Raw genomic sequence first — 18,495 nt, forward strand, 5'->3', positions numbered from 1 at the left:
CGGCCATGCCCAGACAAAACTTACAAGAGAGCTCATTCACAAGCCAGCAGTGTGTTTCAAAGCTCACATTTCCGAACTGTTTAATTTCTAAATCCACAAAAAGCTATTATGTGCACTTATTTCAAACTACAAAAACTTTGATCAAGCCACTGAAGGAAACACCCTGTGATAGCCACTCATTGCAGAGCCAAACTCCAAACAAAACAACTTCTCCAAAAAGCCCACCCACCCATTACATGATTGTGTTCTGTCTCCCACAAGTACAATTGTTTTTTGTTTTTTTTTAATAGCCTACATTTTATTTATGGACAGACCAACTAATCAAGCTAATGCATCCCACTTTTCTTTCTTTATATTTCACTTATTACTTTACATATAATAAGAGTCCCTCCAGTCTCTTTCCGCCTTTTCCAAGCCAAGAAATGACTTTGTTGTTTTGCACACACATGTAACACTACAACACTGGCTTGATCAATGCATGGTGCCAAATGTGAGCTGTGTGTGATTGGTTGCCAGCAGGGGCATGGTCAATGTGTTCCTTGCTGCTTGTTTCTGTCAGTGTTATTCTCCTATTCTCTCAGAGAGCAGCAGTCCACTGATGCCTCGCTGGATGACCCAATCTCCCACCTGCGCGATTAGAGAGGCGCACACCGACTAGACAAGAGCTTCACTCTCTCGGATAAAAGGTATAGTTGTATTTTTGGTTATTACAACATGACTTTATTAAGTTTTCTGTAGATCAGAAATTGGCTATGCAAGCCACACTATTACTAAACACAACATGTAATGCTAGTTTGTGAAAATGTATGTTGACTGCTTCACAGCCTGACGATTCTTGGTTCATTCTTGGTCGGCTCAGACCTTTCTGTTCCCATAGTACTGTCCCCCTACGTGCTTGCATAACTTTACTCCTCCCACAGTTCAAAAACATGCATGTTCTGTGAAATGGGCACTCCAAACATGTGAAGGTGAGTGTCTGCCTATATGTGCCCTGTGACTGACAAGTGACCAGTCCAGTATTGTCAGCTGGGATAGGCTCCATCTCACCTGGCCATGCCATGGTAAGAAATTGATGGCTGGATATATATTGATATGATATATATACTATTCTAATGGTGGAGTTTCTCCTTGCCAGAATATATATTACATATAATAATAATAATAATAATATACTAGCGATGTGTGACGCCACTGATTTCGTTTCCGATCCGATACGGAGTAAAATTTGGGCTGGTATTGGCATACCGATCCGATACAGATACCTGCGCCTGTGCAAATTCACCTCATGTGTCTGGTCAATTTTAAAAGGTTGTGCAGAAAGGAAGAAATAATACAATACATTTAATTAATGTATCAATTATTCATTTAAATAAATAATTTCATATTTAAATAATGTAATAATTTCCTAATTAATTGTATTTATTTATATTAAACCCTGACATATATTGAGGCAATGGGGTGATTTAAAATATGAATATGTAACAACAAAAAAACACAGAAAAAATCATATAAAATATGTGAAAATTGTATTCTAAACAATAAAAAAGAAAATAAATGAAAATAATAAAAGCATTCAAAATAATGATTAATTATTAAGAACTACTACAAGAATGAAAATTGTATTCACAATTCACGCTTGGCTGTGCTTACAAATGACGGAAGAATCAAAAGTATCTATATTTTGATTTGAGAATCGATCTTAGAGCATGAAGAGCTGGTATCACAAGTGTCAATATTTCAGTATCGATGTGCAGTTCACTATAATATGCAGTGCCTAGCAAATAAAAAGGAGGAAACACACATACACACATCATATTTCAAAAACCTCATTGATATTTATTTGGCAAATAACAAACCCTTTTCCCGCATACAATAACCAAAACTTACTGACATTTTATAATATTTTGTACAGCCTCATTTGGCCAAATATTTCTCTTCAGGGATACGAGTAATTAGCTATCGTTTGACAGGTTAAGAAACACCTGCAAAATAGTACATTTTAGAATTTCCGGATGGAAATAATGATTTGATTTTAGCATGAAAAATATTCGGTTAAAGAGTCATTACCAGTTGTGACCATAAACCTTACATTGTGGGGTGGTCTAATAAATACGTTAAGCACTGCATTGTTTATTAAAATTATCAAATAAAAAACTTATTTGAATTTCTAACTATTTTAACGGGTGCCTGATGAAACGAGTTCTTTGTTTACATACAGTAAATTACCTTTGCACTCCACTGACATTGTATGACTTAAAAGGCAGCAAAGGATGCTTGTGTTGTCCTTTAACGTGATGACAGTCCACTCGGACATGGGCTTGCTTGACAAGGCCGGCGTATACAAGACCGAGCCTTGATGCCTAATAAGCGTAAGTACAAGGTGACCCAGGGTTCGTCTGACGCACAAACCTTCAGTGAGCACGCCAGGTGGGCTCTGTCTTTATTGACTGAGATGCTGTGCATGCACGTGCACGTCAAACAAATATGGTGAAGTTGAAACGGGGTCCAAATTGATAAAAAGGTAGTTTGACGTTCTCTAAGGGAATACAAAGGGAAGCGTGTTGAAAGTGCTGCTAATATTGTGAGACCCAAAATGCGTGTGCTACGACCCATCATATGAACAAAACATGGAAATCCTTTTATAATCAGTGCCGGGGCTGTGAATTGTGCGAACGGAACAGCCACGGCATTTTTCATCATCAGAAAGTCCAGACTTAATCGCCTTTTTAGTAAATGTGTCTGAGGCAACGCAGCGTTGGATAATAGCGACAGATTAAAAGACTCACACTCCACTCACATCCGGCTGATCATAAACTGCCATTAATTTTTTTTTTTTACTCCACACTGCAGTAGTTAATCTGGACTGTGGTCATTTGTGTTGCTCCTGTCCTCTGTTCCTCTCGCAAATAAATCAATTTAACAAAGTTCCTCCTGTAGAAACTGACAAACAACTTGTAAAAGATTTGTCTATGAAAAGTACATGGGCTAGTATACATAGTACATAGTACATAGTGCTGGTATAAGTACCAGCACTAGTACCAGCACTAGTATACTTTGTTTGTTGCCTCAATACCCTTATTTTGTAATAAGTAATCAGAATGTAGCCCACAACGCTCTTTTTTTGAATGCCGGAAGTGTGTTGTGTGGGTTGAGAAGGTGTCTTGAGTGCTGCTAAACAAGACTAGCTGTGCACATGAATACACCTACCTCCTACAGCCGTAGCTACCGTCCTTTATTTATCCTAAAACCCTCGGTTACATTGGCATTAGACCAACGTCATGTAATGTTTGACTGCCCTGATTCTGACAGCTTAGAGGAAGTCCAGCGTAGCGCATTGCAGACAGGGCACTCCTACACCATGAATCCGGAAGTGTTTAATCATGCTGGACGTGCTTTGCATCATATTACTGTGTTGCAAATGCTGCAGAGCGGACCGCCCTTTTTTGTTTTTTTTTATGAAGCCAAACTTTTTAGCCGCTTCTTCTTCGTTGGTGTTTGAGGCTATTTCTTCTGGTCGGTGAAATGAGCATCGAAACTAAGAATCAAAATTAAAAAATGTGAACGATCCCGGGAGAATAGCAATGTTAATCCCGGTTCCCATCGATGCTCGACACTCGATGCCCAACCCTACACCCATTTGCTCCTGATAGATACAGTACTATGACAATGGGATGCTTTTACGTCACCTTTACTTATTAATTGTTGTAGCCAGTGGCGGTTCCACCTATGGGACATGTGGGCAATTGCCCAGGGTGGTTTTCTCTTGGGGACGCCCGCAAGGAGGAAAGAAAAAAAATCTCATTTATTGTGTTCAGTGCTCATTTCCTCATCAAGTCAGGATGTGTGGCAGATGGGCACCCTCTACAGGCGGCAGACTCGCACCCAACGCTGCTCAGACGTCATCAAACCTTCAGTAGGGACTTAACCAACTTAATCCACCTCCTAATACCACCACTATCATGTTGCTATTATACAAACCATCAATAATATACAAAAATGCAATATAACATGGCTTGGCATTACAGAGAGAGGCATTGGTGATAAATACTGTAACGTCTACCCAGACCTTAAGAGGATGACGAGGAGGTGGTCAACGGTCGATCAACAGTCTCTTTATTGAAGCAAAACCGGTTACTGTCAGCTGAAATGTGATTGGTTAAAGAAATAGCCTCATTGCTAATAGTGTTTAAAGGACATCGACCAGCACTACTATTTCTGAAGGCCCTGGCCAGATTAGAATGACATGGCAACATATAAAAGCTTAAATCTGATTGGACATAAATCTCTAATATGCACATACAGCACATGTCCTGGAAGCAATGCAACCAAAGGACATACTATAAAATTAAGGTAATAGACTGCTGGGAATGAATTCATAGAATTTCATGGACCAAATACGAGAATTTAAGTGGCAAATGTAGGTCAGATAGTGTTTAGGCCAACAGAGAAGCCTTTGCTGGCCCTGACGGCACACAACTGCTGATTGTTAATCAGCCCCAGCTACGCTCGAAACACTCTCAATGAAAGTAAAAGCGTAGCATGCGGTGCTGAAGCCGAAATACAAAATAAACAGGAAATGAAGGTGAAAACGTAGGAAAAAACCCAAACCAAAGTCCAAACTGAAATCAACAGTTTCACAAGTGTAACAAGAAGTTAACCACTGTTGATAGTCACATGCAAAAACGACGACAAATACATCATTTGAAGGCACCATTAACATTATTGTCACACGTGTAAAAAGAAGACAACTACTATTATTAGTACAATAGTCATCTGGACATAACCACACAAAAAAACTCCCAAAAGCCCCCCAAAAAAGCTCACCGCACACAGATGATGATGCTGAGGCACAGCAGATGTTTGGTGTGACTGCAGAGGTACAATAACAAGAAGAATAAAAATGATTGTTCCATCCATTTTCTGTATCACTTGTCCTGTTACGTGTCATTCATTCATCTTCTATTCTCAGGCACAGTTTTAACAATTTAACAGATGTTTTTGGGCCATTTCCGACCCGTCTTGTGACATGCTATATGTGTGTGTTTGCTACAGAAATGGACAGGCAAAATGGATTCTATCGGCAGGTGGATGTCCAAGACCACGTTCACTACATCATGGCCTTTTTTGTCCTGGTGATCGGAACAGTGGGAGTTACCGGCAATGCCTTGGTCATGTATGCATTCTTCTGGTAAGTAAGAATCTTTTCCTCACTTTGCTTGTCTTTATTAAAAGTTAAAATACAACAAAATAGAGGACTTTTTTGTTTTGATGTTGGCAGACAAGGACAAAAATTATAAGCCAATAAATCCTTTAATATGTCCCAGTCCCTGAACCCAAAACCTAACCTAACCCCCACCTTGCAAGGGAATAAAGCATGACTGTAGCCGGCACTGGCACGTCATACCAATATAAAACAACAATGGTCCTTCAGTAGAGATTCTCAGACTGAAAAAACCCATTGCCCAAAAGTTGGCTTTTCGTGTGATATTGTGTGGTAAAGGCTAATATTACAATATCTATCAATATTTTGAATGCCAGATGGATAAAAGGCAGTGTTCTCTGGGAGGAGCACAGACCAATGTCACAAACCAGAGTATGATGGTCTTCAGCATGCGCCTGCAGGCACTCAATACCAGGAAGCATCCGAGTGATTTGCTAACAGTGCTGAACAAATCAATGCATGTATTGTCAAATAATTTTACTATTTTATAAAAATTCCATCACAATCTTTTTAAGTATTTACAGCTAACATCTAGGGTACATTATGTACAGTATATACTGTAACAAATGTGTTACTATGTGGTAGGTTGAAAACAGCACATATACTGTACACTCACTGGACACTACTTTAGGTACAACAGCACAATCTAACAAAAGATGCTTGTAATATATGGGCCTTCAGATGTAGCTAAAAAGTACATATCTACATAACTGCATTTGAAAACTTACAGCTTTACTCTATTTGGATTGTAACCAGTCCAAAACATAATAATAATAGAGAACAGCGTCTCTTTAACGTGGCTTTTCTTGCATAAAGGGTGAGGTTAGCGAATGAATGTGCATGTTATCCATATATCATTATATACAAAATGCTTCCACAGTAATTTATTGCACTGCACTGCATGTTGCTTATGTTCTGCGTGAATAAATAAACACAGTAAACCAGGTGGCAAAGTAAAATCAGTTCGGCTTTAACCAGCTGCACTTCAGTTGTTACAGTAATAGATCACCGTGAACCAACTAAAGAGCGAGTGGTCTGCAGTCCGTGGATGTGCATTCCGTACTGGATGTGAAACTGAGACTGACGTGTTTTGTGCATTAAAGCAGCAGCGTCCAGTGAGGCTTGCTTCCCCAAACGCCGCATCACACGTACAGAGTACACAATAAGCACTCACCTGACAGCTCAACATAGAAATACTGTACACTAAATGTCTGGCAAAGAGGAAAAATGGCATTGATGTAACTCTATACACTATATCAAGTTGTGCTTATTATATACAATGTGTGCGTGCAAGGAGCTTGATGACATTCTCCCACATTAAATGGAAGCTAATGCTGCAAGTCAGTAAATGAACATATTGACAATACTGCTTTCATTTGGAAATCCTAAGGGATCCTGGCCATGGTGTTCCCCTGTAAATCAATTGGAATTCAAAGGTCATTTATAATTAGGTTTTTAACCATAGTGATTTTCACACAAAAACAGTTGAGCTGTAAAGGCCAAAATGCTTTACAATGCAACAAAAAGCCACTAAAGAAAGAGAGATGGAAAAAACATTACAGCAACACTAACACAACAGTCTGTTTGAAAAGTCATATATAAGAACTTACTTTTTAAAGCTTTAATAATGGTATGGATTGCATGAGAACGTGGAAACGAAAACATAGCTCTCTTTCATTTGCTAACAAATATAGTTGTTACAACAGCAACAGCAGCAACAGAACCAATATTGTAATAGCGGTAAGGCGCAAACTGCTCGGCCAGCATAAATACCACTGATTAGTTCATTGTTCATTGAGTCCAGCTCAGGGAGGGGACGGGGCAGTACAGAAGAAAGCTAGAACAAAAGCTGTGGAACAGCATGAAGGAGGTCGGGAGGGGATGAAAGCCATGATCTGCTGCAGCTCAGAGAGTTGCGTCTCCGTCCAGGGGGAGGATGAGAGAAGGGCAAACCAATTAAAACATTTTCTATCAGGTTCGATCTTCCCAACCCACCAAAAGCACCCACTCATTCACCTGATGCCTCCCTCGCTCCCCCTACATGTCGTTACCAGCACTGACATCCCCTCACTCCTCCCACAATCACTAAAGTGATATGTGGAGAAGTGAGAAGGCTGCGCCTCAGCAAACAAGCAGGCCCAGATGGCGTATGCCCCCGATTGCTGAATGTCTGTGCGTGGAGCTGGGATACCCTCTACAGCGCATCATCAGTTTGAGAAAGTGAGGGTCATCCCGCATCATACTGCACCCAAATAAACCACATCCTGGGGAACTGAATGACTTCAGGCTAGTTGCCCTGACATCATACTCGATGAAGACCTTGGAGCGGCTGCTGCTTCGTCATCTAAGGCCACAGAGTAACCACACTCTTAAACCTCTGCAGGAGATGGTTGGAGTGGAGGATGCCATCATCTTCATATTTCACCGATCCTGCTCTCATTTGGTCAGAGGCAGTGGTGCTGTAAGGGTTACATTGTTGTTTTTTTATATTACATTCCAGCCTCTGCTCCTCAGAGACAAACTTGTAGAGACAACGAGGAGAACAAACTATTTGACAGGCAGACCTCTATACATGCGACTGGGGAACTACAGGTCCGATACAGTGGTCAGCCGCACAAGAGCACCGTATGGAGCCGGTACACACCTACACATGCCTGGGAGTGCAACTGGACGATAAACTGAACTGGACTGCCAACACAGATGCTCTGTGCAGTAAAGGACAGAGTCGCCTGTAGTACCTCAGAAGAGTGCCATCCCTCAACATCTGCAAAAAGATGCTGCAGATGTTCTACCCGTCTAGTAGCGAGTTCCCTTCCTGTATGCAGTTGTGGACGCTGCCTGCCTGGACAAACTGATGAAGAAGGCTGGCTTGGTCATTGGCATGGAGCTCCAAAACGTGACATCTGCGGATCCTGTCCTGTCCATCAATGACAATCCACAATATCAGCTACAAAGCCCCATCTTCATGCAGAGGATCAGCTACAGTGACAGATTGCTGTAAAAGTCCTACTCCATTGACAGGCCAGTTCCTCCACGCCACGCAGCTCTTGGAGGGGGGGAACGTTAACATCCAGACTCTACATTCCTCATAGCACAACAGAATAGCACAACCAACATTTTAAAGCACATGCTGGATGCTGACCTCTCATGATACTTCAAATGCAGCTACTGCCATCTTGTGCCGTTAATAATAAAAAAAAAAAAACTACATCAGGAGGTTGCCTCCATCCACAGCTGTCGATATCGATGTTATTTTGACCTGTCGTTAATTACTGTATAGACCTCAGTGGTTATTTGAATAGATGCGTTACGTATGTTTTCTTTGTGGTTGTGCTGCATGTTAGTAACAAGAAGCTGCGCACTCCTCCCAACTTCTTCATCATGAACCTGGCAATCAGTGACTTCCTCATGGCCACCACACAATCACCCATCTTCTTTGTCAACTCCCTTTACAAGGGCTGGATTTTTGGCGAAACAGGTACAGTATATACGCAACATTACCTGTCTATTTACAATATATAGTTTATCATTACAATGCATTTTTTCCCCAGGCTGTAAGATCTACGCCTTCTGTGGAGCCTTATTTGGCATCACGTCCATGATCAACCTCCTGGCTATTTCAGTGGATCGCTACATTGTCATCACCAAGCCCCTGCAGGCCTTACAGTGGACCTCCAAGCGACGCACGTGCGTCATCATCTGCCTGGTCTGGTTGTATTCTCTCGCCTGGAGTCTTGCACCTCTTCTGGGGTGGAGTAAGGAGCTGATTTTCTCACATAATCTAACAACAGAATACTTCTACATTTTCTTATATTACCATATTTGTCGTCTGAGGTTCTTACATACCAGAGGGTCTGATGACCTCGTGCACCTGGGATTACGTGACATCGACGCCTGCCAATAAAAGCTACACACTGATGCTATGCTGCTTTGTCTTCTTCATACCGCTGGGCATCATATCCTACTGTTATCTGTGCATGTTCCTGGCTACCCTCCATGCAAGCAGGTAAATTCACTGAATGAATAATCATTGTTGGCAGAGCCACTGATTCTTGCAATAATGCTGTTACAATCCACTTGCAATGGGGCCAAGTGGGGCAGAGACCCAACAATTCCAACAGAATGAAAAAAAAAAAGGTTAGCAATCAGAACTTCACTAAATCTGTGCTTCATTCGTTCTCTGTGTCCTGGCAGGGAAGTGGAGAAGTTGGGCTCTCAGGTGAGGAAGACGACCCTGATTCAGCAGCAGACCATCAGGACTGAGTGGAAGTTGGCCAAGATTGCCTTTGTGGTGATCATAGTGTTTGTGCTCTCCTGGTCACCGTATGCTTGTGTCACCCTCATTGCCTGGGCTGGGTAAATATGATGCCGCCTCTTTATGTTCTGCTAACGTTTTACTTTCAACCAAACAAATGTAATCCTGGAATAAAAACTATTCTAGTTGATTTCAGGTCTGCAATAATGCATGGACCATGCTTGTCAGTATCTAAAGCAGTGGTTCTCAACCTTTTTTCACTGAAGTACACCCTGTGCAATATTTTTTAAGCCAAGTACGCCCGAACCAGAGAAAAGCCCTGTATGTATCAGTATGTGCCTTGTGCACATTAAAGAATGATCAATTTAAAGTTTGGATTATTCTAAAGATTATTATAAAGATGTGTTCTTCAATTCAAATGCAAATTCATTTACAAACTTTATTTAATGTTGTCTTTTCTGGATTGTTTTTTTACATTCTCTCTGTTGCAAAGAAGCGGGATCTGTGGGGGCGTCGGATTCTTATTTTTTCAACTGTGTATATACTGTTTGTGTGGCGCATGATGTGTATGCATAATGCGCTCTTCACATTTTTGACTGCCCCCCCATGTGCATGTCTACAACCGGCCCAGTGAGAACAGGTGGTATAAAAAATGGAAGAATGGATGGATGGGCTCATTTCCTGTCAGGGTTTGCCAGCGACTCAATCACATGAGTGCCTCTGGCTTAGTTTTTACACCTGATGTAACCCTGGCCAAGAATTGAAACCATGCCCTCTGCCATGAAAGGCAGCAAGAAATGTGTACCATTACACCACCAGGGATGAATACGTTTTCTCTACTGTATATACATGATGTACTTTTTATATTTTTACATCTCAAGTACCCTGAGTGCCTTCACGTACCTCCATGGATACTACAGTATCACCTCCGTTCGTGAACCAGTGATCTACAGCATGGCAACAACATGAACAAATTATCATGTACAGTTTCTGATTCATAGATCTATCTTTCAGGTACGCCAGGGTCCTGAACCCCTACTCCAAAGCTGTCCCCGCAGTCATAGCCAAAGCCTCGGCCATCTACAACCCTTTCATCTACGCAATCACTCACTCTAAATACAGGTGAAAGCACTATATTCAGCTCATGATACTTAGTAGTAATGTGAGCTCGAAACAGATACAGGACCTTTTGTTTGAGTAATAACTGTGCTTCAACAGGGATACTCTGGCTGAAAAAGTCCCCTGTCTGCACTTCCTCGCCCAGGCTAGCCGCCCGAGGGACTGCATGTCTGTGTCACACAGCCAGTCCTCCTTCAGGCACTCAGTGATGAGCAGACAATCATCTGTGTCCAAAAACAAGTTTCTCCAGGTTTCCTCCTCCTTATCCACAATGGACACTGTGAGTATAGCTTTGACCAGACTGATCTCACAAGAATTTAGATGGATTATTGCAAATGTGCCAATCAATGCCTCTAGTCAGTTAACTTCAGAGTCTCCTATAGTCACCAGATGAATGGTCTATGAAGGCAGGGTCTCTATAGCGCTAGGTCAAAAAACATTGGCATTAACAAGTGTGGCTGTAGGCAACCTGCTGAAGTGTTTTTTGTTCAGCTCCACAAGATGGCAGTAGCTGTACTAAGTAATCGATAGATACTTTATTTCTCCCCAAGAGGAATTCACGTTTCCAGCAGCTCTGCAAAGGCGTCCTAATAAAAGTAATTACTTAAAAATAAAACAAACAAAGCAAAATAGGACAGTTAAGGAAAATAAGAAAATAGAATAAGAACAAATAAATAAATACGTAACAGATCACTTCCATTTCAATAATACATAATAAATAATAATAACACATAATAACAATACATAATAAGTTAACCCAGTTAGTCCAGTCGTGTGTGTGTTTTTACCGCTCCCCCTCTACTATAATACTGTAACTGGTAGCAAACAACATGTTTCTGGGCTACTTTCTTTTTTTTGAGTATTATGGAAATAATTTGTCTTAACCCAGGGGTGTCCAAACTAAAGCTATTTGAACAAGACAAGACAAATCTTAGCTTTGTGATATAGGTGACAAAGCAAATTAGAGTAATTTCCAATAATACAACATTACTCAACAATAATTCATTAATTTTAATTTTAGTTAATATGTCAAGGGCCAATTAAAAAAAACAAACAAGCCACACGTTGGACACCACTGCCTCAGCCCCTTAGAAATTGTGGCAAAAATATAGTATTTTTGCGGTGAAATATACAGTATATAAAGATATCAAAAAATTAAGGCTGTCAAATGATGAAAATTTGTATTCAACTGAATCAGTTTATTGTATTGTAAATATTGTATTTTCAGCATTTCCACAGTGTTTGTATGAAATATATCAATTTGAGCACAATGTTGTGTTTGAACTTTCCACAAGATCAGGTTGCCTGACTCCACACATAACAGATTTGATTTTAGCTATATGAAAAGCTATTTGCGAAAAGATATTTTGTATGCTTACATTGTCAACCATCACCTTTGTTGCTCTATTTCATTTATTGTGTTATTTATTTTAGCTTTACATTTAAGTGTGGGACTAACTTTTATCTGAATTACCATTATTTTTATTTAGCCTTTTCTGGAAGTGACCTTCTCCTAGCTTGTGATTGGCTAAAAACAACCTTCTGATTTAAAGTAACAGTGCCCCCTATTGCTTTGGCATACTGTACAACTGACAGCTTTCAAAGTTAAAGCTTGCAAACTATTACGTGAATATTGAAAGCACTTATGCACATCCCCTGCAGCAGGTGTGGAGTGATGTGGAGCTAGATCCAATGGACCACAGCCATTGTCTGGAGTCTAGCTATTCCCTCGGAGCCCTGAAGGAAAAGGAACGGAGCCAAGATAAAAGACCACAGTGTCAAGACAGGTAAAACAGATGCTCAGATTCTGCAGCTGTGTCAGTCCTGGATGATAATCATGCAGTAAAATGATAATGATTGCAAATGTAGATTTTCACTGAAATTCGAGCCACCCGTCCTAGAGCTCTAAGCACACAATCAAAATTTGTGACCTGAGTGAGTCAACATGGTCATGCTCCAGGGTTGGGGGAAGAAAGGAGAGGAGAAGCCTGAAGGGTGGAATGTAGACATGTACCTGGAAGATCAAGAGGAGGCTGGCTAAACATGAAGCAAAGAAGGCTACAGAAAGAAAATGAGACGGTGATGTCGGGGTCCTTGTCCAGCCAGACTCTCTTCGGACAGAACTGAATTTGTTTGTCGTCCTCCTGGACTCAATGACAGACTAGACTGTGGAGTTTGTGTGGAAAAACGAGGAGCCTAGAGAAGATGGCGTCCTCAGCAAGTTCAACGTTGAATACCATGTTTTCTCACAGAGTGGCCTCCACTCCTGTAGAATGTGCTCCTCATTAAGCACCTTGAGAGTCATACTACTGAATAAATAAACGCTGCACCCCAAATCAATGCCTTTTTTCCCTGATCAAAAAATCGGGTGCTGTCACTAATACCGTTGACTACGACTGATACAACACTTGCAGTGCATCTGGACAGCTGAAGTTTACGGTGGAGTTGTGGTTTACAGTGAAAGCCAACAGTGACTATATACAGTATATACATCAGAGGTATCCAAAGTGCGGCTCAAGGGCCATTTGAGGCCCACAGTTTTTTTGTTTTTTTTTACAGTTGGTCCGCAGCATATTGTGCAGATAAAATTAGACACAATGAAAGACCGGCAAGTGCCCAAATACCCCCAAAATGGCACCTGCAAACCAAAATGGCATCTTACACTATAGGCTCTTTGAACATGTGTGCCGGCCATTTCTCACTCTCCAGGCAGGGGCGCTACTCAGCAGAGTTATGGGGGGCGTTCACGTGGGAGATGGGAGCTCTAAAAAATGTACATTTTTGCCAGGATACACATGCTCGCAAGATTTGGCAGTTATGATTTAGTTGCTGAAATAATAATTGGATTGATTTTAGCGTGTGTGAAGAATATCAAAGTGGTCCCCACACCCTTTAATTTTTCAATATGCGGTCCTCAGTGGCAAAAGCTTGAACAGCCCTGATATATATTATTGAATGTTATTATTAAAAACAAAGATGACTGGTACTCTGAAGGCGAGTAACTACACTACACGCCCTCGGCCACTATTTGAGGAAATACGGTGTTTACAGCACACAATTGGCTACACTTGCACACTCATAATCCGGAGTGATATTTCTGATATTACAAGTATTTTATCCTTTAAAAAGACAGATACCTTTTACTATGTGCAGCATAACCACAATAATAAACATATTTCTAAATAAGTGCTGTATATCTCTGAGTGTGTTATTCAAAACAGCTTTGTCTTTTTTGTCCCAGACTACTGTGAAAATTAATGAAAAGCAGCATGTGGCAATTACAACTCTTCTATAGCTTCTTTTAACTTACATTCTGAAAATAATACTTGTTTTTTTTTTGTAATTATGGGCCTGCAGCAGCCCATACAACTATTCCAAATGTATTCTTGATTATCTGCTACTGTTAAAGCTGGATGAAACCCTACATATGTCAAATCATTGCAGAGGTCTTGACCATGGGTAGTGTGCTATTTATAGTGTGCCTATATAGTGTGTTTTCGTGTACCTGTGGCAAAGTAATTGATGAAAAAAAGCTTATTCTGAGGCAACAGCCACATTTAAAAGCTGCATTGAACACATTGGTTAAAGCCGGGTGGTTTTCCTCAATGGGTTTTGTTCTTGCCTCCCATTCTTAAGGTTCAGGTTCAATCCCCTGGGTGGTTATGGGTCACACTTACAATCGATCCACTTGCACCATGGATATGATATATGAAAAAACATGTATATCGTGCAACATTTTGTGTAACCGTGTAACCGTAACATCCCTTCAAAATAAAAGCATCTTTAAACTTCAAAATAAAACCAAGAATTTAGCAAACCTAACTTACAACTCTACTCTTCTAATTACAAACATACCTATGTCAGTGCAACAATTAAATAGTCTTTAAACTTTTCTTCACTCATTTCACTCTGAAATAAACATCATACAGTACAATCTATACAGTACAATGTTCTTCAGGTAATGAATGTATTTCTATTGATGAACTTTATAATGCACACACTAAAATAAAATTAGCAGGCTGCTACGGTAATGCTGACTTTGTCCATAAAATAACTTCCATCCTTCCATCCTCTATGCCACTCATCCTCACTAGGGTCGCAGGTTTGCTGGAGCCTATCCCAGCTGACTACGGGCGAGAGGCGGGGAGTACACCCTGGATAGACCCTTTGATAGAGTAATTAGTGAGGAATACAATCACCACTGTGTCCTGCAGAGAACAATCGCAAACCATAAAAAGAGGTGGGTGGAACGATCCCATTGTCGTCATGACCGATACAGTGGACAAATCGATCCCAGTGTCGAAGCTGTGATAACATATCGACCTGCAAGAATAAAGTGCCGTACCGGGGATAATTGCAAGGGCAGGCCCATTCAAAATTTCCAATGAAATTTTTTTCTAGTTATATTTGATTATGCTCTATTTACATACTTAACCATGCATCTTTACAAGTTAAGTGTTTTGGAAAGTGAATATCAGTACGTTATTATTGTTGTGAGCGAACTGCAACTTCATGGAGGCATGCAGACTCGTGAGAAGGAGATTTTTTTTTTCTCTGATCTTGTACCACAAGACACACAGTTCATTATCCTATAGCAACACGTTTTTGTCATATATAAACCCTCAAATCACTGAGTTTGGGCTGTGTTGTCCCTCCACTGTCTGCTTATGGAGTTATGTAAAGATGATCTCATGGTACTGTATGTGCTGCGACCTTATGTAAAGAACTAGTACACTTCAGTGGTTCAATAGGTTTGCACTGGGGGAATTTGCTGCTGGGCTTCCCGTCTGTTCATTACCATATATTGACATGGCTCGCATGCAGCTGAAGAGCAGCTGACCCGCAGCAAAAAGCATACATCTCATATCATCAAGTGCTTTACTGGCTTTTGTAATTACTTTGAAGCAAGGACCGAAAGCGTTCACTATCTTGACATAACTTTCATCCAAGAAAAAGGTAACAGCCCCCCATTATGTAAAATAATAATCTTCATAATTAATAATCATCATTTATGTGAAAGAAGGAATAGTCGTCATTGAAATGAAGGAATAATCATTTTACACCATATACACATTTAAGTCTAACATTAAGCTTCAAACGATACATATGCAGTACAGTATGCACACGTGTACTTCCTCAGATAACCAGTAGAGGGCACACTCGTTTATGCAGCAACAATTTGAAAATATTTGATCATATTTTCAATACAGTGAAACATTAATAACCAGTAATTTTACTATATATTAATAGGTACAACAGATATATTATACAAACTAATAAAAAGCAGCATTTAAAAAAGAGCTGTAGGTTCATCCCTGATGGAAAGGGCTACTATGGAACCTGCATTAGATCCCCACATATTTGCAGTCATTATTGAGCAAGTGTGTTTTCTATGCAGTGAATCAGCTTGCTAACAGATCACAAACCAACAAAATATTATCAGATCCACATGCCTACCTCACTCACGGTGCAACCAAAGATAAAACAAGTATTTGAAACGCAATGTAACTGTACCACATGGAATCACAACAGACGCTTACACACTAACATACATGCAAAAAAATAATTTTTATACTAATTTACAGCAAGGCATGCTGGGAAACCCACATGCACACTTCCCCGACAGGAATTTACCCAGTTAGCTTGTTACGTCACAGGTGGATGTAACGCTCGCGATAAGATGTATCACTGTGTTATTTGCTACCTTCATTCACCATCACGGTTTAGCTTGGAAGTAGCTTGGAACATGTGGCTTGTACGTGCATGTAAATTGGCTTGTGACGTATGAGATGAGTTAAACAAGGAGGATTTGAATTCGATTTTAGAATATCTTTGGTTCATACATTTGTATTTGTACAATTGTTTCATATGTAGAAGTCACTAATATAATATAATATAATAATAATAATGAGTACCACTAGGTGGAGCCCGCGTACCACCAGTGGTACCCATTCACCAGGAACGTCCAAATTGTGTCCACTAAGGGTCACAAACAATCAAACCATGATTTGAACAATCAAACCCTTGTAAACCCTTGTAAGGGTTTGATTGTTCAAATAACACCCTTGTTTGATATTGATACTTTGATATTTTTATGTATTCTTTTTTTTTGCTAAAAGGCTATATTGCGTTACATACATTTAAAGACAACATGTTGTGTTTTTATTAGTCGCTAGTATCAACATTTCGGCCTTTTGTCTTTACATTGTACATTTTTTGCTCCATTTTTCCATTTTTTTTGAAGATTCATTTCAGCTACAGCTGCAACAATTAATCGACGGTTAATCGAATACCCAATTAATCGACAACTATTTTGGTAATCGATTAACTGTTGTTTTATTTATATATGTAAATATCCTCTGATTTCAGCCTCTCAAATGTGATTTTTTTTTTAATTCCTTAGTCATCCATGAAAGCGGACCTATTATCTTTTGTGTTTTAGCCAAAACAAGCTATTCATACTTATCAGCTTTGACTTTGGCAAACAGTGTTTGGCATTTTTGCATCTTTTCTGATATGTTGCAGACCCCACCACTTACTGCAGGTGTTTGCTTCATATTAAAATCTATGGCCTAACCGATTACTCCATCAATTGAAACAACAAGCTTCAGATGAATCGACTAAGAACATGATCATGATTGTATTTTTCTGTACATTTATTTTCACTGAAGCTATTTGACAAACATTTAGATTTTTATTATTTAACATTATTTTAACAGAGTATTCAAGCGACAACCTGGTGTTTGTGCACTTATTTTCTCTGTCAGTTAAAATCTTCTGTTTTTGAATCAAGAGGCTGAATCATCGATTAATTGAAAAAATAATCAACCGATTAATCGGTTCTGAAAATAATCGTTAGTTGCAGCCCTAATTTCAGCAGACAATTACGAAAAAATAACCCATTACACTTGTAAGCTTAGCTAAGCGCTGTTGACTAGTACAACATTAATAACCATTCGTGTTAAAAAAAAACACTTAATGGCATGTGTCATAAATAAATGTATATACAGGAGAAGCTAGTAGTTATTTGTACATTTAACCACTTTTCAATTTGTGGCTTTGTTGGCTGATCCTCAGGCATTAGTTTACACTTTAAAGCCAGCGGAAGTCCCCAAACTACAATGGCGGCGCTCTTACACGCTTGGAAGATTTACCTGCTTATTCACCCCGTAAAACAAGCCGAAGCTTGTCACTATTGCTTGGGGCCACTCATCTCTCTCTTTCTCTCTCCTTCTCTCTCTTTCTCTCTCTCTCTCTCTCTCTAGCTCTCTCTCTCTCTCTGTCACTCACTCACTCACTCACTCACTGCTGTGCGCCCTCCTACGGGCAGGCTTACTTGCGGAAGTCCCAGTTCCGCTCAGGCTCTCCAGAGCTGAGAAGCGACTGACTACGCGTCTCTCCCACTCTCGAGCACCGTCAGAGAGCCGCTTCGCAGGGCAAGGTAAGCCGGGACAGAGAACCCTACTTGGGGAGAGGCGTACGCTGGTGACTCATGCGGAGGCTTCAGCACAAAGATCTTGAATGACTTTTAACGACATGCTGTCTTCAACTGCGTGTATGCAATATTAATAACATGCTTGAGTTATGTCAGTTTAAGAGAAAGCACAATGAGAAGTTACAAGTTTTAGTCTGTACTTTAAGAGCCTTGCTTGTTTACTCTTCTTTGGTACTATTAATGCTAGTCTAGTGTAAACAAGTAAACAGAGACCTAATTATTACTTTCTCATGACTCTTGTAAGTGGGGTGTGGCTGAAAGTGTCTCCTCGCTCTGGGGGAGTACACAAAATTGGGCTCTATTATGCATTAATTTCATTCAAATATGTTTTGAAGGCTAGTCATGTCAGCATCAAGGCTTCATCCACACTAATACACACTAATGCAACTCACATTTATATATGCA

The 18,495-nt window shown here is 40.2% G+C and overlaps 2 protein-coding genes across 6 annotated transcripts in view; both read left to right on the top strand.

Annotated features, from left to right (window-relative positions):
• Positions 1-520: 520 nt before the first annotated feature.
• Positions 521-13,748, top strand: opn4xa (opsin 4xa). 3 transcript variants are annotated; one of them, XM_054757912.1, is made up of 10 exons: positions 521-686; positions 5,053-5,188; positions 8,566-8,699; positions 8,773-8,976; positions 9,056-9,227; positions 9,416-9,577; positions 10,491-10,598; positions 10,695-10,875; positions 12,258-12,382; positions 12,465-13,748. In XM_054757912.1, the coding sequence occupies exons 2-10, from the start codon at positions 5,055-5,057 to the stop codon at positions 12,502-12,504; spliced, it is 1,260 nt and encodes a 419-aa protein (XP_054613887.1). In that variant the 5' UTR covers positions 521-686; positions 5,053-5,054; the 3' UTR covers positions 12,505-13,748. The 3 variants fall into 3 exon arrangements, with proteins under 3 accessions (XP_054613887.1, XP_054613886.1, XP_054613885.1); XM_054757911.1 differs by having other exon boundaries at positions 12,261-12,382; positions 12,556-13,748; XM_054757910.1 differs by having other exon boundaries at positions 12,556-13,747.
• Positions 13,749-17,911: 4,163 nt separating this feature from the next.
• Positions 17,912-18,495, top strand: part of pdlim5b (PDZ and LIM domain 5b) — a 45,375-nt gene continuing 44,791 nt past the window's right edge. For all 3 annotated transcript variants that reach the window (XM_054757422.1, XM_054757423.1, XM_054757424.1), the window contains exon 1: positions 17,912-18,036. The gene's annotated coding sequence lies outside the window, so the exon portion shown is untranslated. The remainder of the gene's footprint in view (positions 18,037-18,495) is intronic.

This window comes from Dunckerocampus dactyliophorus, chromosome 17, assembly GCF_027744805.1.
Source record: "Dunckerocampus dactyliophorus isolate RoL2022-P2 chromosome 17, RoL_Ddac_1.1, whole genome shotgun sequence".
Classification (NCBI taxonomy): Eukaryota; Metazoa; Chordata; class Actinopteri; order Syngnathiformes; family Syngnathidae; genus Dunckerocampus; species Dunckerocampus dactyliophorus.